This window comes from Rhea pennata, chromosome 15 (assembly GCF_028389875.1).
Source record: "Rhea pennata isolate bPtePen1 chromosome 15, bPtePen1.pri, whole genome shotgun sequence".
Lineage (NCBI taxonomy): Eukaryota > Metazoa > Chordata > Aves > Rheiformes > Rheidae > Rhea > Rhea pennata.
This window is the reverse complement of record NC_084677.1, coordinates 17,902,632-17,927,423: the sequence shown is the minus strand read 5'-3', so window position 1 is coordinate 17,927,423 and position 24,792 is coordinate 17,902,632. Positions and strand designations below refer to the sequence as shown.

The window sequence follows — 24,792 nt, the reverse complement described above, 5'->3', positions numbered from 1 at the left end:
TGCCAGGAGGGGCTCAGATTTGCAGTCAAGTTTTGTTTAATATACCTCAGTTGACAACAGTAGTGGTCTGTGTGCATGTTTTTGTCTGTGTGCATGTAGAAGAGAGTTGATGAAAATTAATTCAACTTCCTTTGAAAGAGGCTAAATTAAACTAATTAAATCTGATGTGTTTACAAACATGCAGGTTTAAACGGTGTGCTGTCTGAGCCATGATACCTTATCAGATCCAGTATTTTGTTCAGGAGACTGAGCCATTATTTGTTCATTTACTTTTTCCTGTACCTCATCTATCCACTGGGAAATGCTCAGGATTGTATTGGAGGAGAATGTAGCCTATCTTATGTAGAGAAGCTCAAAGAGATGTCCAGAATGGTTGAAAATGTATTCCGATTTCAATTATTTTATAGAAAACATTAAAATAGTAAATACAATAATAAAAACCTTTCTTTCCGTAAATGTTCATTTTTCCGCAGAACAGCATCTCTTGATCCTTCAGCCTGTTCACAGCTTACTAAAGACATCTTGTACGATAAAGCAAAACGTGCTTTCTCAGACCAGCACAATTCACGTGCTTACTATCCTCTTATCAAACCATATCTAGGTATGTAAAAAAAAGAAAAAGAAAAGCATGTTACAGGGAAAGAGATGGGTCTTAGCCAGAAGCTGAATTAGGATCATAAGCCATATAAGTTTCAGGAATTTTCAAAGCCAAACTGTTGAAAGTTCAGGAGAGTTTGAATCTTTTCCAACTTGCAGGTGCATAAAATATTCTTGAAAGATTCTGTACTTGACTTCATATCCCCAGACAGATTGTCAAACTATCTCAGAGAAAATCAGACTTAGGACTCTGAGGAGGGATAAGATTTGTTAGATACCCTAGTAAATCCAACTGCTAATGCAAGAATGTTGTCTTTACATTGTGTTATTAGGCTTACTCATAGCCATTCCCTATATCACAAAACAAAGATTTTTCATGTTGACCAGTAGCGTAGATGGATGGGAGATACTCATTGTAGCATCTAGCATTGACGCAGGTTGGTTTAATGGCCAACATGGTAAGGTCTCCCAGAAAAATGATCTAGCTTCCATAGTTGTCCAGTTAGAACCCACTTTATTAGGAGCCCTGGGCTAATAAACTTTGGAGTCGTCATGAAAGCATATTCTCCAAGACTCCACAACCTTGGCATACTTTCTCTTTTTGGTTCTAGGGGGTGCCCCTGGTGTGGATCTCAGAGCTCTGAGCAAGGACAAAGTGAACATGGATATTGAAACTTTCACAAAGTTAAAAAAAGACTCTTTGCTGGTGAGCTGGACCGTGAGAGTGTTTTATTCTATGCATTTGTTTCATGCTAGGTGGTCATTTCTGGTTAAATTGTCCATTGGTGTAAATCAGGAGTCACTCCATCAAATTCAGAATGATGTTGCAGCAGTGGAAAGAGGGTGACCAGCTTGAAGCTTCTTCGAAAGAGTGGTTTGGAATCATACATAGATGCTTACTCAGCCTTAGTGGGCAGTTTCCCAAGACTGGGCTCTCATAGACATAATAGCAGGGAGCAGGATTCCACTAGGCAATGTGATAATCCTTTGCTTTGCCTCAGTCCAAAGCTACGTATAGCTCTCCTAACTTAGTGCCGGGAGTGTTGGCAGTCAGGGATAAGCTGCTGTTCTAATACTGTCTGTTTTGGAAGAGAGTCCTGGGACTGGGGCCCTTGCTTGGGCGTAGAAGAGGGGTCTTGGATGAGGATGTAAGCAAGGTGAAGAACCATGCACTGAGCTGAATGTAGGCAATGCAGTCTTTTGGGAAGGGTAAAAGCCACAACAGCAGATGCAGTATTATGGAGAAGCTGCAACAATTCTAGCTTTGACCTAGTGTCCTCCAGCATGGTCTTGTCATCAGAGGATGACAGAAATAAGCTTTGAGAAATCATTTTTATTCCCATTGAGTAAGACAAGATTGTCCCAGTTGAAAGCACTCAAAAGAAGTTTCTTTCCTGTTTTTAACACTTCTGTTAACAGAAACTTCACCAAGTCCTTGGTCACAGGTATTTTGTCCATTCTTGCACTTATATCTTTATATCTTGCTCTTTGATTTTTTTTGTAGATCCTGACACCTGCTGAAGTAAAGGACTTGCTGGGAGTGAATCTCAAAGCACTGACGACTGTGCAGAACAAGTCACCCATCCGGGAATGGGTTCAAATGCAGAAACAATCTGACCTGGATAAACTAGGTGTTGGGCTCTTTGGGGGAACACAGGAAGGTTACATCAATTTGGTCACACCCAAATTTCAGAGTACGTAGTATATTAGGAGTTCTGATTGTCATGCTTTAAATATTTATTTTTGGGTAACAGCAAGGATGAAAACTGCCTTAGGGAGTGAGGTGTTTTCAGTCATCTGTATAAGAGAACTGAATGCACCAAGCTGATACAGCTCCCTGGGAACCAGAGTCAGTCACAGCTGTGCTCAAGCAGGCTGTTGCATTGAGCAGTGCTGCAAAACAGCTCTGGTCATGCTCTTGGTTGTGCTTGTGCCAAGGTCCTGGAGAGTCCAGCTGGCTACTCCTTTTTCAGAGGGAGCAGAGACTGTGGCTCTTGAGTGCTGTGGACCCTTTGAGTGGCGCTCGTCACTGCACATCCACTCAGCCCCACTGAAATACACTGGGTAGCGCTTGCCTCCTCACTTTGCCTCCTGGCTTCGAGGGCAGCAGATTCAGTTCTGCTGAGGAGCATTGAGCCTTGCAGCACACCCCGAGTCCAAGAAGAGAGACAGTTCTGTAATCCCACTGTGAACATTTTCACTGCCTGAACATCTTAGCTGAGTGAGCACTTACACAGCATCCTGCTCTCACAATTGTCATATTTGGGATGTGACTGGGAGATTCTGTTAGGAATGGATATTTCGTGGTCAGAAAGCCAAAGATTTTTCCTGCATGTGGTGTAATGGTATGGTCTCCCCCATGGGGGAATGGTTCAGTTGTTGGGTTCTTTGCACTGATACCCCCTCTTTTTCCTTTAGCACCATCCTCAGCTCCCCTGGGTGCCGCGGCCATGGTCTTCCACCTCCTGCCCGCTCTGCTTCTCAGTTTCCTGATGATGTTGGTCTTGTCTTGAAAACTTGTCTTCCTTCAGGAGAAAGCAAGATGAGGGGGACCAGCCTATAGCTTGCTCTGAGGCCTGTTAGGGGACTGTCAGGCCTAGGGCAGGGGGAGGATGCTCAGTACTAGCAGGCAACTGTTACGGAGCCCAGTGTTCATTTTTAGGTACTTTTCTTTTTCAAATCAGTAGAAAAAAATCTGAATATTTTGTCTGAAGGGAAGATTTCAGACTCTTCAGAGCAGGAATTTTCTTGTTTGCATTTTGTACAGAGCCCAGCCTATGTAAAGCCCAGCCACATTACTGCAACATAACCCATGCCACTATTTTACTGCATAACCCTGGTGGGTTGAATGAATTGGCTCTTCTACATATTAATGATTACATTTCTCAGGGTCTGATCTCTACTCTGCGAGTGGGAATGAAGTTTTCCAGCTGTTTGTAAAGAAATGGTGAAATTGAGTAAAAAATGCCAGAAGCAAAATGATGATTTGCTGTTGTCTTCTCTTCACTCACATAGCCTGTGGCTTAGTGTCTGCAAGTACTGGACAAAAATAAATGGTCAGGAACCCTAGGCATGCTACTTACTTCTCTTTGGTGTTGACTGTTTAAGCCTAACATCTGAGGCTGTTTTCCCCATCTTTATGGGGAAGGTGTAAGGAATTTGTGTAACATTTTTGGTAGAATTTTTCTGCTGATTAGGAAACCCTGTTCAAAAAAAACTTTAGTGCAAACTGTGCTTTGTCAGAATCCAGCCTCTGAAATCTCCTTTTTCCCCCAAGAGGAGAGCTTGCCTGCAAAGATGTTACAAATGTTCATTCAAGCCATGGTTTACAGAAGGAGGAGAGAGTAGTCTGTCCTTCATTGCAGGTTTCTGGGTGGCTGGTGACACTTCTCCACAGCTTGCATCCAAACTGCTCTGTTGGGAGGAAATTTAACTCCAGCAGTCAGGCTCTACAGCCATCAGTGTATCTCTGACTAGTTAGAAGTCATTGCCGCAGTGCTGGGGCAGTAGCTAGAGTGGGAGATAGCTCAATGTAAGTAAGGCAGTCTGCTTTTTTAGCAATATTTTCCAAAGTTCATTTTCCCGATAGAAATCTTGATTTATTTCTTGTTCCTTGACTCACTCTCAACAAGTGACATAAAGACTCTGCTCAGCCTGTAAAGCATGAAACCAGGAAAGTTGGGGATCTGCAAGCAGGAAGGAGAAACATGCGCTTGTAGGAGAGCTACTAGAAAGGGAGACATGAGATAATTGAAGAAACTCAGAATGGAAGTGGAAACTGTTTAGATATAACTTAGCCAGAAAAACCTACAATACAAAGCACTGAACACGTCAAAGAACATCTTTGATTAAGAAAAAGAAAAAAAAAAGCTTTGATTGATGTTTTATTATATAGCACTACAACAGTAATCAGTATGCACTGCCTTCAATTAATCTTCTCTCTAACTAGGTTTTGCATAGTGTGAACAAATCCTGATCAAAAGTCTTGTAAATTCATAAAGCAAGATAAATGCGATTTAGTGGATTTCTGATGGAGCTTTCAGATTCTGTTGCTGGGCCACATTTTGCTTCCCCTGTGGTGGCCAGGAACTTGGATCCCTGAATAGTCCCACTGATTTCGACAGCTCCCAGTGGGATTGCTTAGGAAGTGCAAGGCCACTTGATCTGAGGAAAGCTAGCACAACTGGGCCCACTGTCAGCATTAATGTGGTGCTGGACCAATCAATGTTACTGATAATTGTATTACATAGAGCAGCTAGCTAGTAAACCACCTTTTTTTATTTTTTTTTTCTCCTTCAATCTCATCCTGAAATATAAAGTAGACTTGGGGATTGAATGTGAATAAGATCCTGCTGTACTTATGGTAGGATCCATCTCCAAGTAAAAGACCCCTGAGTGATGAAAAGGTATTAATTATTTTAACACGAACCTATTGTTTTATTTTGAGTTGGGCTTTTTTTGGCCTGGAAAAATACTTGTCCCTCATATCCTGACTTACAAAATAATCAAATTCCCTGCTGGTCTAAAATTGACAAATTTCATTCCTTTCTTGGCTTTCTGCCTTTCAGCAGGGAATTTGCCAGTGCCGATATTTTGGAGGATTGTGAAAATTAAAGGCGGGATGTAGTGAATGTGAGCCTGAAGGGTGGTGGTGTCAGAAAAGCACTTGCAACAGTGAGATTCCCATGGCTGCAGTGAGTACGTGCAGTAAGCGGGAGGAGAGCCTGGATCCGGAGCCTAGATGGGGAACAGAGATGAGAATGAAATGGATTATCTAGGTAAAGAGCTTGTGAGGGGCTGTTACAGTTGTAGAGTTACTTTGGGGTTCAGGTACAGCAGAGGACTGTGCATCTGGAATATCTACTGTTTTCTGTCTTTTGTAGTGTTGCCCTTACCCTGCGCCTTCAGACACTGACCTGCACCCTGCTTACATCGACTGGAAATGAATAGTTAGGAGCACTGAGTCATCTCTTAATTACACTAGCATAAAGCAGGAGTAAATCTGATTCATTAAAGCTAGTGTAGTGGTGTAGCTCTACCAAGATAGAGGGCTTCAAATTTTAGGGCTTTTATAATGACACCTGTTTCAAAAATACTGTATGCAGCTAAAATATTGAAGGTCACATCCTCGCCTTGTGAAAGATGGCACAGTACCACCGACGGTAACAAAATTATACCGGCTTCTCCCCACAGTGGATGAGGAGGTGTCGTATGTTCAGAGCTTGATAATACACATGAAGGTGCCCCTCGCTGCCCTTGCAGAGCACGCGCTGTCTGAAGGTAGCGCGCTCTAGATTGGGTGGTGCTACAGTGCCCTGCAGAGATGCGTTACTGACTTGTCAGTAGCTGTACGGAGTTCCTTATGGGCAGCAGCACACCAGTGCTGAATCTGACCCGGAAAAAAGTGAATCAGCTACTGCTTGTCAATGAAAACTTTTGCCTTTGGATTGGTTCCTAAGGCTTTCCCCACTTGTCGTGTTCACACCTTACCAGGTTCAGGTTGTAGATTGATGTATCCGACGGGTGTTGGGTTCTGCGGCTCTGGCACATCTGTAGGTATTTTCTTAGTGGTCTCACTGCTGGTTGTGGTGGAAGAGGGGCTGAGAAATGCTGGAGGGGCACCAGTCTTGCAAGTGAATGTTGTCGTCTTGACAGTTGAGGAGATGACACCCTTTTGGGTAGAGATGGAGGTTCTGGGAATTGGGGTGGGCTTGTTGGGGATGATGTTTGTTTGCGTGGCTGTGGTGACAACAGGAGCAGAAGTGGTGTTAGGGACAAGGGCACTAAAAGCACTGTGGGTACTTGGAGTGGTGGTATTGTGGCTGGTAGGAGCTGGGTTGGCAGTACCCCCATTTACTGGGATGCTGGTATTGTGGGTGGTAACGGCCAGGTGAGTAACAGCATTTGAAGTAGTGGTGGAGTTGTGTGTGAGAGCAGGGGATGGGGGGAAGCTGGGGGAGACGGTGCTGGGGTTGACTGCAGCAAGGATGGTGGTGAGGAGGGCAGTAGTTGGGGAGGTGGTCACCTTTGAGGTGCCAGACTGGTGGGTAGAGCATGGGTTCGTGGAGCTAGGGGTCTGAGCAGGTCGGGCTGTGAGTCCAGAGGTGACAGCAGGACTCCCACCAGCACTGGGGAGGGTTGTGTGAGCGGGTGGGGGAGTGCCGCTCGGTGCGATCGGGCTGAGAGCGCTCAGGGTCGGGGACGTACGGGTGCCGATACTTGAACTAATAGTAGTGTGGCTGTTAATGGTGCCGGGGATGGTGACAGTGGGGACAGCAGTGGTGGCGAGGACAGTGGTCGTGGGGGCGATACTGGCTGAGGGGGTGATGTTAGCAGGGGTGGCAGATCCCGTGGAGCTGGGCTCCACCATCCCCCCTTGCAGGCCAATTCCCAGGATGTGGTCCAGCTCCCACTGGTCCTGTCTCTTGATCCAGCCGATCACAGAAGGATGATTTTCTGCTTGCTTCAGATCAGGTAGGTTTACCCCGAGCAAATTTTTCACATCCATGACAGTGAGTTTCTGCAATATATTTACAACAACATCCCTGTTCATCTGCACAGCTGGCGTTACCAGAAAATGCTTTTCTAGTGGGACTGCAGATTGAGCAATGACTTACAAAGAAAAGGAAAAATAGAGATTTGTTGATTGGACAGGCCATAGCCTTGAACCCCACAGCTCAGCACTTGATTAGCCCTTCTCTTCAGCAGGGGAAGCAGCAGCAGCGTGCTGGGGAACATACCTGCAATTCTTCAGGATTTAGGGCAGTAAAGGTGTCGATGTCCATGGCAATACCAGTTTTAGCCAAGTCTTTCAGGTCCTTTGCTGGAGCTCCACCTTAAAGAAAGCATATAGGGTACCTAGACACAGGCAGATGTGGCAGCACTTCCAAAGCTCAGGGACAGGTTTTGGTGACTTTGATGTCTCAAGTTTGTCTAAAACTCTCTGACAGAGGAAGAAGTATCCGTGCCTCAGGCACCATGGAGAGGGAGGGCAAAGGCTGCAACACCTACCCAAATATGGCTGAATCAGGAAATAATATGCCCTGGTGCCCGCCTCGCCAGCAAAGGCCTCCTGGGCTTTTATGTAGAGTTGGTTCTTTTTGGCTTGAGAACAAGAAGAAATGTCTAATTGTCCAGCGCACCTGAGGAAAGGGAAGGTGACAGATTAGAGCTGGGGACACCACCCCCAAGTGATAGCAAAAGCCCTCTGTGTGCTCAGGCCAGTGCTGCTGTGGGACAGCAAGGTCTCCTGCTGACTCATGCAGCTCGTGTGGCCAACAGCACCTCCGTGACCACTGCCAGAGCCCTCCCCAGATGCTCCTCAGCAGCTCCCTGCTGCTGAACCAGCAGCTCGCATTTGTCTGTCATTTTCGCATTGTCTCTTTTCTTGCCATATTTTGAAAACGGCTTGGCCAGCTACAAGTCCTGCTGGCCTTTGTGATTGCCTGAGGAGGTGCATCGGTTTGTCTCCCACCCACTGTATCCTTGGATTCGGCCGAGAATGGTGGGTCCAGGCAGTGGAGCGGAGCACTGGGGCTGATGTTTTTGCCCAGCTGTGCTGGGCGGTGAGGGGGAGAGTCCGAGGGGTCTGGGAGCGTGGGCTGTGGCAAAGCCTGAGACGGGGTGGGAATCTGCCATCTGCTGCCCTCTTTCCCTGCAAAGCCAAGGTTTGCTAGTAGCCTTAGAAAGTGGTTTACCCTATTGCTTCTGGAGTTATTCTACTGATATGCTCCTCAGCCAGGTTACACAGGTTTCTGCCACCAATTTTCTGAAGCAAGGGCCCAGTTAAGGTGCCCCCTAGATCCAAGTATCTGGTGATCAGATGCTGGACCTGAAAAATGCAATTCAAAACGTTGAATATATTCAGACAAGGAGAATATTCCTCGTACAAATGCTTATCACAGTACAACAAAAGCAGTCACGGCAAACTTGAGCAGAGCCTTTGCTACAAATGCTAGCAAGAAAGGAGAGGAAGAGCTCCTTCAAGGCTGTGCAGCAAATCTGAGCTCGGCAACAAAATCAGACCCTTAACCAATGATACCCAGCTCAGATTTCCAGTCTAGGCGATGGGCCAAGCCTGCAGGTCTGTGATGCCATGTGCGGAGACTAAATGGTCCTGTTGCTCCCCCTCCTTTTGGCTGTTGTGGGCTCTCGCGTGCTCATGCAGCCCGAAGCCAGGCCCCGTTCCCACACCTGTGCCCAGGGCCGCTTACCCTCGCCCCACGCGCTCCCTCCTAGGGCACTCGGTACATTTTCATCTCGTGTACAGGAGAACTTGCAGCATGCGCAAATCCCCCAGGAGAATCAGTGAGGCCTTTGTTTTCTCTAGGGGCTTGCCCATGTTCTGGGTTCATTTGGGACCCCTTCCTTATTGCCACGGACGGTGGCAGCTGCCCTGTCCATCTCTTGACCCTTTTACCTCGGGAGCTTTCCACTTGCCAGCCATGGGGTCAAGCAGAGCTGAGAGTGTGTCACTGGATGTCACCCTCCACATGCTGATCTCCTCTGCGGTGTACTGGTGGGACAACTGCCCAAACAGCTTTAACTGGTCCTCTGGGATCCCCTTGGGGTAAATCTGAAAGGTCAGGCTAGCTTGTCAGAAAAAGAGGGTCAGAGAACGGGGACATCTCTCTTTGTGTCCTAAGTAAGATATGAAGTGCTCTTCATACCCCAAGGCACATTCCAGTGGCTTAAAGAGTAATGAGAAATCCACAGGCCAAACACAGCACCCAAAGTCTCCATCCCCCTTTTACTGTTGCCCTCATGCTCCTGTGTCCTCTGGCTCTTCGCAATATCTTTAACTTGACACTTGACAGCAAACCCTGGCCTCTGGGTATGGCAAAACACCAGCTGCAGCCAGCCTCTTAGACTGGAGCACAAGGCACATGCTGGAGGACAGCAGTGTCTTCAGACCTTCTTTGCAAAGACCAGCCTGTCCATGCTATACCTCATTTTTCTCATCTCTTTTCTCTAGTATTTTTGCCATCCCCTCTTGCTTTTCTCTCTCAGCCCTACCTGCTCTCACATCTCAAACACGTGCTTTGCAAGGCAGAAATGTGCATTACACCTCCCATGCCCACTAAGTTGCTCCTCCCAAGTACGTGCTGAGTTTCTCCCTCAGTGTGATCAGTCCCAGGGACGCCCGTTCCCTGCAGACTGATCTCTCCTGTCCAATAACGTGGCCACATTAACCCGAGACTCAGCTGAAGGATCCTGCCTTATTTCCCTACGTTCATTACCTCGCTGATTTTTTTTTTCATGACATGAAGATACTCCGCAGTGAGAGGCTGATCCAGCAGAGGTGCCAGGTTTGCTTTTAAAACCTCGTTACTCAGGCACAGATCAAACTGCTCGCTGGTGTCGTAGCTGATGAGGAAGAGGGGGTCTGAGATGGTGCTGGCGACGATTGGTGCAGACAGGCAGTCTGGAGAGAGCCAGGTGGGGAAGGGGGTGTTAGAGAGATGGGGGTTTCCTTCCTGCCTGCCTGACACTGAGCCTATTATGGGCTCTCAAAGTCCCTCAGAAAAGGCATGTTGAATTAATAGGAAATTATAATAATGCTGTTGAAATCATCCTGCAGGGTGGGACTTAGAATTAGAGTCTCATCCTCCGATTTTCTTCTTCTCTCTAGAAACCTTGTTCTCTTGAGAGAGAGCCAGAGGTCAAGGTGCCCATGGCCCCTGATTTAAATTTTTTTACCCCAGGAGCCTTAAGCAACTGAACTAATCCAGACCTGTCACTGCTAATGAAGGTACGTACGTTTTGTGCTCCGCTTAAACCTGCGTCGAGACGAAGAAGAGGCTGTTGCAAAGGCTTTTAGGAGGGCCACAGATTTCTCCCTCTGGGAGACACCTTGGCTGCGGTACTCAGCAGCAATGCTTCTGCAGAAAGCCTTCCTCACCTCCTGAGGAGAGGAAGGGCAGAAAGGGTTCCTGGGCCCCATGGCAGCACAGGCCAAAATGAGTCCCAAGACCCGATGGGCGCATGGCACAAGAGATGCAAGCAGGGCCAGGGCCTCAGCTTCAGGCTGGTTCGTAAGGCAGGAAAGGAGACGGATGCTGAGCAAAGGAAAGGTGAAGTGCAGGAGACAAAAGCTAGGTTCAAGAGGATCTGTGGGTCACGGGGTAGAGAGCAAAGGACACAGCTCATAGCTAACTCGTTACACATCCCAGCCACCGTCCCACGCACTAAAGGGTGAAGGCACCCCAAGGTCTCGAGGGGGATAGCTTACTTCAGCCACTGAAGTCAAAACTGTCTGGTTCAAACTCAGCACGAGTGGCCCCAAGCTTTGCAGAATCCTTAAATCCCAGGACAAAGGATACCTGTGGCCGACGGGACAAGGCACAGCTTAGCTTCCTCGCAGATGCAACATCTTTGACCCCCACCCACCCGTAAGTACAAGTGGAGGCTCCTTACCCGTACACCGTGGCACCCCGGAGGAGTACGGCGTTGAGGGCGGCTTGCTGGGCTCTGGACAACGCTGGGCACAGCTTCAGGTTCTCCAGGACACTGGAGTCAGAGGCTGTGATGGTCGCCGGCTCCATGTCACACACCAGGGCACCAAGGCTGCCGAGATGCTCTGGACTCAGGCTGGCGCCGCTCACTCCCTGGGGAGAGGTCGAGACAACCCTTCCTACAACTGCCGAGCTTGTGACACGTCAGATACTTGTCCAACTCAGCGTGGCGCTCGTAACCCTCTCCTGAGCAGAGCTTGCAGCTCAGCTCCAACTCACCAAGCACGCTAGTGCCCCGCGCAGGAGCCGTGTCCTTTGGGTCGAGCCTTTCGGCAACAGGTCTAGGTTCCCTCGAGAAGCCAGAGTGTAAAATGCTTTGCAGGTCTGGTTGCGTACGTTGGCAAAGCTGAGAGGAACAAGATGGGCCATAACTGGGAGGAAGTTTCCTAAGAAGGGGGCAGAGCTCCCCGGGGGGTTCGGTGCGCGCAGCTTGTCAGGGAGGGTCGTTGTAAATGGGAAACTTCACTCTCCCAGTGAGTGAAGAAGTTTCCTCACCCTCTCCTCAGCTGAGGAGAGGTCCAGGGGAGATCTGCAGAGCTTCTGAGTGAGGGAGAGGGCTGGAAATGCCTTGATGTGTTAGGTCTGAAGGTGTCTGCTGAAATAGGCGATTTTTCCTAAGTTTCTCCCGTATGCAGCTCCTGCACGCTCCAAGGGGGATGGGGCTGGGTTATTGCCCCACTCACAAGTGTGGTTGTAATTGGTTCGTTGGAGTGATTCTGCACCAAAACCAGGACCTTGTGCCATCCTTAGATACTCACTCGAAGAACAGCAGCACGTCTGGTGGGTAGCTGGCGAAGTCGGCTGTCAGGTTCTTTGCAGCAAGCAGTTTGGCCAGGCAGGATAACTGAGAAAGAAGAATAGGCGGATGTTTCTCATACTACTGGTGATGAGATGCGAGGCGCCGGCCTTCGCACGGGCTGCTGGCCTGCAGGAAAGCCCAGGCAACGGGCCTGACGTTGTGCTTGGGGCAGGTCACATTTGAAAGCAGCTGCAAACCTGTCCCTTTGGGGAGACCCGTCCCGTTAGCTGCAAGACTCCTGGGACAACGGCGGGAGCTTCCCGCCCCCGGCCCGGGCTTTGGCCTGTCGGGCTCGCAGCTTTCCTGCAGGCCAGGCGGCAGGAACGGACCGGCCCCCCTCGCTCGCGGCGCGCCTGCCGCAGACGCCTACCTGGGGGCTGCTCAGCGCGACCCTCCCGCTCCGCAGCCCCTTGGCAAGCGACAGGATCTCGGCGGCGGGCAGATCGCCGGCGGAGGAGCACCGGAGACCTCGCAGGACCGAGGCGGAAAGGCTGTTGGGGAGGCTCGTCAGCGTTTCGCTCTCCGTTTCAGCTCCCCCCTCCCACGCAGCGGCCGGAGGACGAGCCCGCTCCTTCCCCAGGGGATTCGCTGTTCCCCCAACCGCCGGCCGACGGCTTGTGGGCGGCCCACGTGCGGTGGGGCTGTGGGTGGACACGACCGATGGGCTGTGCCGGAGAGCGAAGCCTGGAGGTGCCCGGCTGGGTGAAGGGAAACCGGCCGAGCCTGGATTTCGGCTGCCGGGACGCTCCCGCTAAGTCGGCGTCAGCCCCTGAAGGGCAGGAGAGTCTTTACGTGTTCGCGCTACCACAAAAGCAGAGGCAGCTGAAAGCCGGAGCCGCGCTCTGGCGCCCGCGCGCCGCTCCGGATCTGCCCCAGCCCGACGGGCCGTCGCAGCGGGCCGTGGCGCACGCGCCAAGAAACGCGCTGTCCGCCCAGGCGAGGCGTCTCCGGCGGCCCGGGACTAGGCCCGGGGCCGGGCGCTTCCGCGCGGCCGGCGCGCGGCACTTACCCGGAGCGTCGGCCGGCGGCAGCTCCGAACGGGACGGCCGCCTGCGGAGGAGGAAACCCAGACGCTCAGCCGGAGCGAGCCACGAACGGGCCGGCGATGGCGTCGGGCCGCGGAGCCGGGCTGGGGCTCTCTCCCCCAAACACCCCCAAGCCCACCTGCTCCGGGGACCGACGTTCCCTGCCGATCCCGCTGAGATCCGGGCCCTGGACGGGAAAGGTCAGCCGCGAGCCCGCAACCTGGCCGGCCGAGGGGTCGGGAACGCGCGTCAAAACACGTCCCCGAGGGACGAGGCGTCGGAGACGAGCTGGGGGAGGGAGCGAGAGCCCCGCCGGAGCGCGTCCCCCGCGCCTCCGGGACCGGCCCGAATCGCGCTCGGCCGCCCTCCCTGCGACACCCCCTGAGCTCCTTTTAGCTCCTTTCCACGCACGGGGGATGCTGCTGCGGAGTACGACCCACACAGCCGGTCAGCCTTTCTTTTGGTCCCCCTCCCCCCCCAACAAGAAATGATCTTTTTTCCAAAACTGAGCGTTTTCGCTAACATCATTCATGTCTTCTAAAACGTTACGCTTTCAGCTCGCATCCCCCAAGCAAATGGAAAAAATCAAACACGCAGAGCCCTCCTTCCCCTGGGTTTTACCCATCTTTCCATTTTTCTCCTCTTCCAGCAGCAAAACTGAATGAGGGCAAAGGGGAACGGATTAAAGGGCAGCAGAAACCAGGTAAAAAAGTACTTTGTTGAAAAAGAAAATTTCAAAATTTATCCCCAGGTAGGAAAATAGTCTAAATATTCTTAGTAAGGAACCACGTGCTGGCTCTGCCCCGTGTTTGCGGTGCAGAGGGCAGCGAGGGCGCAGGGAAGGGACGTGAAGGTGGCCAAGAAAATGAAGCTGGTGCGGACAATCTGTTGCAAAGCTCTTTCTCTTTGCCGTAAGGAAGTAACCAGCTAAATCTCATGAAGGCAGCAGAGTTCTGGGGGATTCCAGGCAGCTCCAAGCAGCCCAGCTGTTTTCTAGCAGAAGATGCAAGACCTGCAGGACTCCCAAGCCTGAATTTACCCCCCCCCCCCCCGGCGGGAGGTGAGAGCCCAGCAAAGATGCAGCCTCTGGAGGCACCAAAACACACGTGTTTGACCTACCGTCGTGCTCGGCTGGCCCGTGAGGTGCCCTTTCCTTCCGTGACTCCTCATCCACGCCGTCGCGACGGTGTCACCGCTGCGGGGCGCGGAGTGGGCCAGCAGGTCAACCAGCGCAGCGGGGTCCTCGGCGTCCGCGGCCTGGGAGGGAAACGAAACGGTAGGATAGAGGAGAGTAAAACCAGCAACAGAGAGGAACTTCCTTGCGCGCTTGAGCTGGGATCTGGCCCCTGCGGGGTGCGTGACACACGGGCTCTGGAGTTGCCAAGTTCTCCCTTACTGGAGGTGCCCAGACGTATTCCTGCAAATACCTGTGACTTACAAGGCCAAAGGGAAAAAGGTAAAGAATATTTCTCATGTTCAGCAAATGTAGGGCTTAGCCTGAAATAGGAAAAGGCCTCCACTTCTGAGTCACGTGCTTTTGTCTGAGCTCTGGGACAGAGATGAGGAAAGGACAGAAGGGGACACCCGAGCCGGTCCAGTCCGTCGCATTTCAGGTGCCTCGGTCCCGGAGCAGGCATCGACCGACCTGAGCGCTGTTCCCTCTCCCACGCCATCTGGCTCAGTGTAACCCGGTCTTCCCAGGGGCTCCCTTCTCCCGCCCGGGCCCTGGGGTGGTTTTCCCCAGGAGCAGGGATGCTTCGAAGGTTGGGTGCAACCATCTCCCCCTGCTTTCCAGGCACCGGACTCCGTGCGAGTTCCGCGGGGACCGGGGCAGCCCCGAGCGCAGCACGTGCCCATGCTCTGCCCCGCGACGCGTTCCGGCTCCGGTCAGAGCAGGCGTCCCCGGAGGATGCCCGCCGGGGCGGGGAGCCGCCGGGACGGCTGCAGCTCCTGCTGCTCGGCGCAAACCGTCTCCTTATTAACCGTCTCCTGTTTCAGTGACCCGCGGTGACTTACTGACACTGCTTCCACGAAGTCCGCTGAAAGCCCTGCAACAAAGCGAGATCAGGTTGTAAAATATCTCTCTCTGCTTGCGACCTTCTAAAGCAGCTCCGTATTTAAAAAGTTCAGGAAAAATCTTTTCTGTGTCAAATTGACACAGCGTTTAGTAAACGCAGGCAAAGGCGCCGAGGTTCAGAAGCGCAGAGGCTGCAAGCATCCTGCAATGTGCATTCAGCCCTGATAACCGGGACTTCGCCTACGGGGGGGTTTAAAAGAGGGCAAAAGAGCTGCCCGGAGCAGAGCACGTTTGTGCCGGAAATATCCGACGTGGTGCGCAGCGCGGGCTTGGAAAACCTCCCACGGCTTCGTAACGCTAAGGGTAGCGCGAGACGGAGGACCGCCAACGCGAGGCGGGTTCGTAAACGGAGAGCTGCCGCGGCCGGGGCTGGGGGGCACAAAGCGACTCACGGAGGCAGAGGAGGCAGGAGGCCAGGACGCGGGCTGCCGGGGTCATGGTGCCGGCGGCGGGGCCGCGGCCTCGGGGCCGCCCTGGAAGAAGCACGGGGCCGAGGGTGAGACGATTCCCCCCCCATCTCGCCCCGGGTGCTGATTTGCCGCGTCAAAAATCCCCCAGCGCCGCAGACTCGGCGCGAGCTCTGGCGCTGCATGAGCGCCGGGGCAAATCCACCCGGCAACCAAGATAAAAAAAATTGTTTTTTTTTAATCTTATATAGCAGATGGCAGAATTTTGTTCTCTGCATCTTATTGAGAAAACTCCGCATTGCGTATTCCTCTCGGACACGCGGAGCCACGTCCCTGCCAGCCGTTCGCGCAGCGGCTCCTGCCCCGTCCCCGGCTCGGCGCCACGCCGGGATGGACCGGGAGAAATCCGCCGGCGCCGCGGCACCTGCACCAGCCCAGTGCAATGGCAAGAGCAGGTGTTGCTCTTCCTCCTAACTCCGTACCAATCAACCAGAGGCCCCTAATAGAAAATAGAGCCAGAAATTAGCTCAGCGGGCTGTTTAAGAGCCCACAGAACAATTAGCTTATTGACCTTCCGGCTAGATGCTACTAATTTTTCAGCTAGGTCTCATTACGTGCTGCGAATCCCCCTGAGCTCCCCTGGCAGTCTCATTTCCTCACCTCCGTGGATCCACTGGGGTGGCAGAGTGAACCGCGTTTCGGGAGGGCAAGGTGCTCACCCGGCTGCACCCGGCGCAGCGGCGGAGCCCCTCTCGCTGGGTGCTGGGCGCTGGCGGCCGGCGACGAGCAGCCTGCACGAGCTGCCGGGCGCCCGCGCCTCGCCGGGGTGGGGAGAAGGGGGTGTGACACAAGCAGTTTCTCAAGAGCATTTCGTAAAGTAGCTTTTTTTTTTTTTTTTTTGGTTTTGGGGTTGGGTCTTTTTTTTTTTTTTTTTTTTTTTTCCCCTATAAGGGTCAGTTTAAACTTGGGGCAAACGAAGTTTGCTCAAACCTCTAGTTTGACCATTCCTGCCTCTCTTATGGCAACAAAAGTTCCCTAAAGCTAGTGAAAGGTCTTTGAACTCTTTAGGGGTTTATTTTGTAGGGCAGTCGGGGTTCAGACTAGACCAATCTCCAGGGAAGGCTTGGTACCCCTGCGAGGGCTTGGGGTCCCTTGCCAGCTTTCTCTTGCATGTGGACAATCTCCGCTTCCTTTTTTGCAGCTTTCTACCTGGAATTTTTTGATCGTGTTCTGAAACAGAGCCTGGAACATGCCCCAGGTGACCAGGCTGAAAATAAGGAAAGGCTGGGGTAGATCGGCCTTTGCAAACGGTCGTTGCAAACGCTGGAGCAGCTGCAGGTGGGTTTTGCTCCCTCTTGGCAGCTCCTGGTTGTGGCACCCCGGGTGGCCCCGGGCTCCCCGGTGGCTCCTCGAGGGTTTGTGCCCGAGCCCAGACCTGAACTGCATCCGTGGCTCCGGCACCACGAGGGCACGGGTCTGACCCCCTCCTCCCCCCGGTAGCCTGGCGGTCCCCCGCCGCGGCCCGGCCGCTCCTCGGGGCCGCGGCGCCTCGGCGGCCTCGCCGGCGGCGCGGGCGAAGCCGATGAACCGGTCCTGCGAAGCGAGGTGTTGGTCAGCAGCTCTCCGATGTTTCTGGTTTCTATTTTGGAAGGATCTGCTGCAAAAAATAGCTCCCGTCGGAGAGCTAAAATTACCGAAACTTTTTTGCTCCAAGGGTGCCGGCGGGAAGGGCCCGGGGCTCTGCAGCCGGGGTGGGGGGGGTGCGTGGGGGAGCAGGGACGCGGCAGGGCACCCCGGGGGCACCGCGTGCGCCAGGCTTGCCGGGAGCCCTGAGACAACGTTTGGGGCCGCGGACGACCCAAGCGCAGGGAGCCGGCACCGGCAGTCCTGGCTGCGCCGGGAACCGAAGGCTCTTCGCCCTTTTTTTTTTTTTTTTTTTTTTTTTTTTTTTTTTTTTTTGCATTTTAATGGTCAGCGCTGTTTGGGGTCTCTGGATCGCCACGCGCCAGTTTGAAATCTGAGCAGCACCGAGAGTGTCTTTGGGCCGCCACTCGTTTTTTCCAGCTGCTTCAATTTGAGGAACAACCTGTTGATATAGAAGAGTCCTTAAAACACCGTACTTGGAGGCACTTGTCTCTGCGAACCACCTAAACACCAGTAAATCCCCCCGCAGCGTGTCACCCGCTGGCGCCGTGTGCCCTGCCGGGCAGCACTGCGCTGCTCCCAGCGCTCCTTGCCGGGGGAGACCTGCGGTGTTTTGAAATTAGGCAGAGCTTTTCTTCCTCCTCCTGCTACTCGGCCTGGGACAAAAGCAGCTGCTGATGTTGTCAGTCAAATATTTTTTTTATTGGGTGACTCTGGGTTTTTCTGTTTTCAGAAAACTGAAACCAGTTTCTGTTCGAGGTCTGGGTGCAAACGCGGGTCACCGAGGGACGGGGGCAGCTGGCAGCGTGCCGCGGCGGACACCGGTGCCCGGGGGCCGTGCCGCGAGGCGCCCGCGGGGCAGACCTTCCCGAGCTGGTGCCCGGGACCCCGGGCGGCCCCCGCTGCGGGTCCTGGGCGAAGGGGGCCTCGGGGATGTGCTGGGGGGTGGTGGGGGAACGGCAGCGAGCGCAAAATAGGGCTGAACCACGGGTATTTGAGATGGAAAAGGTCCCGGGGGCAGAGTGGAGCGAACAGGCTGAAGAGCAAGCGGCTGGTGCAGCCTCGGCGCTGGGCTGCTGCCGCTGCCCCGGGCACAGCGGGGCTTCCCAAACCTGCTCCGGGAAGAGGGATGCTTCAGCCTTCCCCCCCGGAAAGGCACGCGTGTCTTGCTTGGGGATGTGAAAGGGAGGGAGAAAGTGGCGTTTTTCTGGCTGGAAGAAAATGTGTGAAACCAGTTGGTGAAAAACCCCGTGCACTGGGGCAGACCCTGGGCCAGATTTGGAAAAGCACCATCGTAACTGAGCCCCTCCGACACGAACGGCTAGGAGCTGGCTGGCGTCCAGGCCAGCGTCATCCCCGCCTTCTCCCCCCATTTTACAGAAGAACGTGCTTTTATTTTAGCAGAGGGGAGCACGAGAGGTTCGGGAGCAAGGGAAGCAGCACAGCCCGGAGAGCCTCGTGGCTGGAGGGGGCCGGCGATGGGAAGAGATGAGCTGCAGAAAGAGCGGGGCCAGCATCCCCTGAGCACGCGAGGGCACCTGCATTCGCCTCCTTGCCTGCATCCTTGCTCGTCTTACCAAGATCTACTAAACCCTCTTCCATGGTGGAGCATCTTCAAGTTTCCTCCGCCGTCCTGAAGCTGCCAGCCAGGATCGTGTTCAGGTGGGTAAACTCTCTCGTCTCTGCAATGGGGATTTTACCTGGGCGAGGGGGGGAGAGCAAAGCCCGTCCTTGCCTAGCAGGTTGGCCAGGTTGGAGCCCGTCTCGCCAGGACGGTTCGTGCCCGTTCCCCAAAGCCCCTCGGCGCTGCATCGGGGCTCTTGCAGGGCAAATTAAGAGACCGCTAGTTCAAATGCAGTACACACGTGTAATGATTTACTCCAGTAACGTCCACAAACGTGCAGCCGTAAATAAGGATTACTCCCAGATGCACAGAACGCCACAACACGCCACTCACAACCCCCCAAAACACAGGTGCATTCATGCAAGACACAGCGAATTATCTGGTGGAAGGAATTACATGATCAGGACGGAGCAACGCTGCACGCCAGCACAAAGGGAAAGCAGGGCGAAGGGCTACCGTAAAATACCTCGCTCCAAGATACGGAAAATATACATTTTATCTCCAGTTCCTGCAAGGTGGGATAAAAAGTGCAATACGTGAAGGCTGAGATGGGTGCGGGGTTCCTCCAGCGGTCCCGGCAGGGGCTTCCCGGCCGCCACCGTCCGGGTGACCGGCGCCTGGCGCACGCGCGTCGGTGCCAGCCGAGGCCGCGACCTGCGGAGCAACTAATGGCACAAAAACTGGGGCGCCAGAGCCGCAGCCGAGCTCCCCACCAAGCGCCACGTGGCAGCACGCGTCAGGGGGCCGCGGTCACCGACGTCCTTCGGCAGCCTCAGGGCTGTTTCTCATAATCCCACTCCAGCCATTTTTTTATTTTCAAAACTTCCTCTAAGGGCTGCAGAGGAGAAGCGAGGTGGAAACCAGAGCGCAAGGGCAGCACGGAGTGGACTGGCGAAGCAGGGAAATTCTCAGACCGAGTTTTGGCTGCGTGCTGCAACGCCGAGCTCCAGCCCGAAACTCGAGCTTCCTCCCGGCCGCCCGCGGGCCGTCGGCGTTTCGAGCAGCTTCAGCCTGCTCCGCCTGCTCGCACCCCGCCGGAGCCCCAGTAAACTGCCTAACCAGAAGACCTGTCTCCAGCTCCATCTAGTGCTAGCACCCTGCTAGCGAGGGACAAAAACATGATCCTTGTTCCCCGACATAAAGGAAAAGCAGAAACAGGCTTTTACCTTCTGATCCCGCCCCGGCAGGGGTTGCGTTCGTATCCAGGATAAAAGCGCGTGTTAAGAAAAGGAGGTATTAGTAGAAAGAATAATCAGATCTATTAAAAATAGCTTAGCGATGCTGGCTATTTCGGGTACAAGTACTAAAAATACATGCATTTCCGAGGCCATCAGTATTTCAGAACTGCTAAAAGACTAGATTCTCTTCATAGAAATTTGGAAAAAGTTTAAAATCTATTAGTATTAATACACTCATCTTCAACAAAGCTTTAAAAAAATACACGTGGGCTGCTGCAGCCAGGAAATCGGCAAGGACGGGGGGAAAGCAGCGATCCTCTGCGGCAGTTAGGGGACTTCTCCTGTTCCGCACCGCTCAGTTCGGCGGGGAAAACACCCGGCGGCCGAGTCAGCAGGAAAGCCGCGCGGGAACCTGCCCCGTGCAGCCCTAGAGAGGCGCCGCTGGGCTGTCCTCGGCCCCCGAACTGGCCAGCAGCCTCCCGAGCCCCCTCTCTGCTCCCGCAGTGGGGCAGCCCCACTCGCCGCCCGCCCTAGCGGGACCCGGCCCGCAGGCAGGAGCAAGGGGTGGGAAGGTGGGAAACAGATCCCATGCTGCATCCAGCAGGACGTACGACTCGGGTTCTCCCCCCGCTTCGACGGGGCGCGCTCCGGCACCCTCGCGCTTCGCGTCCGCGGACATCGCCGCCGCTCCACTGGCGACGCTCGTCTCGGTGCTCACCCAACCGCGCCTGAGCCCGGGGACAGCGCGGGACACCCTGGGTCCGACCTGCGCTCGAAGCTGCTGCAGGACACGCTAACTCTGCTGCTGAGGCGTGGAGTTAGGGAAGGGGCATCGAGGGGTCAGGCGGGTGATGAGGACGTTACAAAATAAGCCAATCCTAGCTGCTGCTAAAACCTGTCTCATCCCAGTCCCAGAAGTGAAGGAAACTACGGTGTACAAGAAGTGCAGATGTGGTCAGCGCTGGGCTTGGAGGGGAGGCTGGCCAGGACCCACTCGGACAAAAATGGAGCTTTGGGTTGGAAATGCAGAAACTTCTGCTGTTCACTCCAAAGTCCACTCCGCCAACCACTGCTCACACTTGGCTCGCTGGTCCTCTGTCTCCGCTCTCCCAGCTTTGCTCGGTGCCTCCTCTCCTCTGCTACTAAGCACATTTTTTTGGCTCTCCTCCTCTTCTCCTTTCTGGATCATCTTGTCCTTTAGCTCCTGGATGGTCTCATCTAGCCGGTGAGCGATGTGGTGAGGCACCCAGTTGCTGTCCATGGCGGTCACGAAGGGGTCAGGTGCAGAGACCTCGATGAGCTCCTTCCCGGTGGGGATGCGCAGGTAGTAGGCGTGGAGCATCATCCTGTAGGGACTGCTGTCCGTCTTGTGGCTGTAGGTGAAGTCGCCCACGATGGGGTGGCCGATGGCGCTGCAGTGAACCCGGAGCTGATGTGTCCGCCCTAGGGGGAACCCAGGGGCAGGGTCATCAGAGACAGCAGTTACTGCGGTTGAGGGCCCTGTGGTCCGAGGTGACAACGCACCAATCCCCTCTGTCCCCCCCCTTCAGAGGACGCAAATCCCCATGAGCTGAGCGCAGCCTTCAGCTCAACCCTTCCCAAACTTTGCTTTGCACCGTGCAACCACGTTACAGCCAAGGGCCAGGGAGGCCCGCGCAGGGCAGCAGCAGGGCCAACGGCTCCTCTCTCTGGCTCAGCACCTCTTCCTACCAGCTCGAGCGTACGAGCCGTGCCTGGCCAAGCAGCAGAGCTAGCCAGCACTCAGCCCCTAGCTCCTGCCATCGTGTCCCAAGGCAGAAATCCTGCTGCGCGCTGGCGCAGCCCCAGCCGCCGGCTCCCACCTGTCAGCGGCTGCAGCAGCACTTTGGTTACGGGCTCCCCGCTGTAGGATCCGTGTTCGAGAACGATCAGCTCCGACTGGCAAGGCTTGGGATTTTCACAGCCTGGAAGGCGAGCGGGAAGGGGGTCAGCTCACGGGGCAAACACCGTTCGGGCGGCGCGCGGCTCCGCTCCGGGTGCTTACCCTCCGTGCCCTCGATGCACATCATGTGGGTCATGCCCTCGGTCGTGTTCTTCCCTATGGCGTACTGGATCGTCATTCGGCTTTGCTTCACGTGGCCCCTGACCTGGAGGGCGGAGGGGAGAAACCTGGTTCACCGGACAAACCGAGCCCCGAGCCTCGCTGCTCAGCCGCGCCAGGCAGGAGACACGCAGGAGCTGCTCCCCTTTTAGCACGCTCAGAAGAGGTGTCCAGCTCCCGGAGGCAGCGAACAAACTGCTGCGGAACACCAGGCTGCAGGACGGGTGTCCAGACTCTGCACTCCAGGTGTCCCTGGAAGCAGGATCAGGCTGGAAAACTCAGTGGTTTGTACAGTCCCGTGGGCCTACAAACCACCTCAGATACTCACAGATCAGACAGGGGCTGATAGTGGCTGTGGCAACCTGTGACGGAGCAGAGCCGGCGGCTGGACTTACCAGGGCAAGATAGGCTTTGGTCACCAGCCGATCCTTGAAACACTTGTAGGCGCTTCCTGCCGCGGCCTTGTTGAGTGCCACGCAGAGGGCCCCGCTGGTGGAGAAGTCGAGCTGGTGGCAAAACCTGCAGAGGAGACGGATGTGGAACATCTCCAGGGGATTCCTGGCAGCTGCAGTTTTTCTTTCATACGTGCTCTGCTTCGAGGCAGGGCACTAAGTTTGGGTGCCTGACCCTCCTGGACAGTCCAACTTGCCTGCCAGTGACAACCCTGAAGCAGAGAAATGCTCCTATACTGGGAGCATGAGGAACGTCATGTTCCGCGGGAAGTTAGGGGAAGATGCCAACCTGAGGCTGTAGCTAGCGAAGGCAGCGGCAGCCACAGCACAGCTCAGCCTGTGGCTGGATGTTGCCCCACGTACCCCCTAGTTGCCCCTTGTATCCTGTGTCACTCACTGGTGCCACGCCAGCCCCGGTGTGTCCCCAGACCTGAGGCAGCCCATCAACAGCAGCGGTGCCCATCGTTGTTCCTACATGGTGCCACCCAGCAAGGAGACTGTGGGCAGCGGACTGAGATCAGCCAAAGAAAAGGTCCGTTTGCTCTCGCAGGCACTTACCTGAAGCCGTAATAGGTGTCCGGGTCAGCGAGCTCGGGGAACCGGTACTTCAGCTGACTCTGCAGGGTCAGCTTCTCGTACCACATCTTGCTGTCGATGCGGATGTCCCAGTGCTTGTTGACCACGATGAAGTCCCGGCTCTGGTAGAGGATGGACAGGTTGTCGATGGTGCCCGGCTCCATGGCGAGCGCTGCAGGGAACAGCCGCAAATCAAGGCGACCTGGGATACCAGACCTGCACGTCGCAGCTGCTCCATCCACCGCGGCGGTGAGCGAGCGACCTCCACGGCTGCCTCTGCGCTTCAGCAGGCCCCGAGACCGGGAGGCAAGAGCAGAACGGACCGAAGCCACGAGCCGCGAGCAAGGCAAGAAGCACAGGGGGTTGGGGCGTCACGGCAGGCCCTGGGCTGTGACCCCGAGTGGTGGAAAGGGACGGGGGCGACATGAGCGAGCGCCTGTGCACCACCTGTGCGGGGCCACAGCCACTCTGGTGTCACGTCATACGGTACCGCAGCCCAGTACAGTGTTACCCTGCACTGGTGCCGCAGCGGTATTGATGCTGCTCCATACCGGGCCTGCAGCCGTACTGGTGTCACATGGTACCGGGCCTGCAGCTGTAGCGGTGTCAAACGGTACTGGGCCTGCAGCCGCACCGGTGTCACACGGTACTAGGCCCGCAGCCGTACCAGTGTCACGCGGTACCAGGCCTGCAGCTGTAGCGGTGTCACACGGTACCAGGCCTGCAGCCGTAGCGGTGTCACATGGTACCAGGCCTGCAGCTGTACCAGTGTCACGCGGTACTGGGCCTGTAGTTTTAGCAGTGTCACCCGGTACCGGGCCTGCAGCCGTACTGGTGTCACACAGTACCGGGCCTGCAGCCGTACCGGTGTCACACGGTACCGGGCCTGCAGCTGTAGCGGTGTCACACGGTACTGGGCCTGCAGCCGTACCGGTGTCACACAGTACTAGGCCCGCAGCCGTACCAGTGTCACGCGGTACCAGGCCTGCAGCTGTAGCGGTGTCACAAGGTACCAGGCCTGCAGCCGTACCGGTGTCACATGGTACCAGGCCTGCAACCGTACCAGTGTCACGCGGTACTGGGCCTGTAGTTTTAGCAGTGTCACACGGTACCGGGCCTGCAGCCGTACCGGTGTCACACGGTACCAGGCCCGCAGCCGTACCGGTGTCACACGGTACCGGGCCTGCAGCTGTAGCGGTGTCACATGGTACCAGGCCCGCAGCCGTACCGGTGTCACATGGTACCAGGCCTGCAACCGTACCAGTGTCACGCGGTACCGGGTCTGCAGCTGTAGCAGTGTCACCCGGTACCGGGCCTGCAGCTGTAGCGGTGTCACGCGGTACCGGGTCTGCAGCTGTAGCAGTGTCACACGGTACCGGGCCTGCAGCCGTACCGGTGTCACGCGGTACCGGGCCCGCAGCCGCACGCCGACACCGCGCCGGGGCCGGGGCGATGCGGGCCGGGAGGGCTCCGGCCGGGACCTGCCACCGCCGCCGCCGTCAATGTCCTTGCACGGGCCGGCCCGGAGCGGCCAGGGCAACCCGCGAGCCCCGACCCGCCCTCCTCGGCACCGCCACCGCCACGGGCACCGCCCGCCGCCCGCTCCGCGCCCCGCGCCGACCTGCAGCTCCTGCCCGCGGCCGGGCCGGGCCGGGCCGCGCCGCGCCGCGCCCGCCAGCGCCTACATTGTATCCACCGGGGCGCCGGGCCGGGCCGGGCGCGCCGCAGCCAATCAGCGCCGCCGCCGCCCCGGCGCGCCGCGCGCCGCAGCCAATCAGCGCCGCCGTTTCCACGGCGCGGCGCCACGGCCGGAAGCGCG

General features: G+C 55.1%; 3 protein-coding genes across 5 annotated transcripts in view; 1 reads left to right on the top strand and 2 right to left on the bottom strand.

The window, feature by feature from the left end:
* Positions 1-3,561, top strand: part of LOC134147287 (uncharacterized) — a 35,506-nt gene extending 31,945 nt beyond the window's left edge. For 2 of the 3 annotated variants that reach the window (XM_062588298.1, XM_062588299.1), the window contains exons 28-31: positions 474-601; positions 1,209-1,303; positions 2,102-2,291; positions 3,016-3,561. In XM_062588298.1, coding sequence (XP_062444282.1) covers positions 474-601; positions 1,209-1,303; positions 2,102-2,291; positions 3,016-3,110 — 508 coding nt within the window. In that variant the 3' untranslated portion in view covers positions 3,111-3,561. The remainder of the gene's footprint in view (positions 1-473; positions 602-1,208; positions 1,304-2,101; positions 2,292-3,015) is intronic. The other variant, XM_062588300.1, reaches the window with a different exon arrangement.
* A 1,690-nt stretch (positions 3,562-5,251) lies between these two features.
* LOC134147478 (mesothelin-like protein) lies at positions 5,252-15,450 on the bottom strand. Its single transcript, XM_062588632.1, has 18 exons — positions 15,405-15,450; positions 14,952-14,983; positions 14,055-14,192; positions 13,075-13,155; positions 12,920-12,960; positions 12,281-12,401; positions 11,870-11,955; positions 11,331-11,457; positions 11,014-11,204; positions 10,829-10,919; positions 10,357-10,501; positions 9,837-10,021; positions 9,017-9,172; positions 8,295-8,428; positions 7,609-7,739; positions 7,338-7,432; positions 6,088-7,117; positions 5,252-5,334 (listed from the first exon to the last, which is right to left on the bottom strand). Exons 1-18 carry the CDS (start codon positions 15,448-15,450, stop codon positions 5,252-5,254), a joined length of 2,913 nt encoding a protein of 970 aa, XP_062444616.1.
* A 3,466-nt stretch (positions 15,451-18,916) lies between these two features.
* Positions 18,917-24,676, bottom strand: RPUSD1 (RNA pseudouridine synthase domain containing 1). Its single transcript, XM_062588613.1, has 6 exons — positions 24,595-24,676; positions 22,956-23,145; positions 22,341-22,464; positions 21,889-21,991; positions 21,707-21,808; positions 18,917-21,308 (listed from the first exon to the last, which is right to left on the bottom strand). The coding sequence occupies exons 2-6, from the start codon at positions 23,135-23,137 to the stop codon at positions 20,908-20,910; spliced, it is 912 nt and encodes a 303-aa protein (XP_062444597.1). The 5' UTR covers positions 23,138-23,145; positions 24,595-24,676; the 3' UTR covers positions 18,917-20,907.
* Between the last annotated feature and the right edge of the window lie 116 nt (positions 24,677-24,792).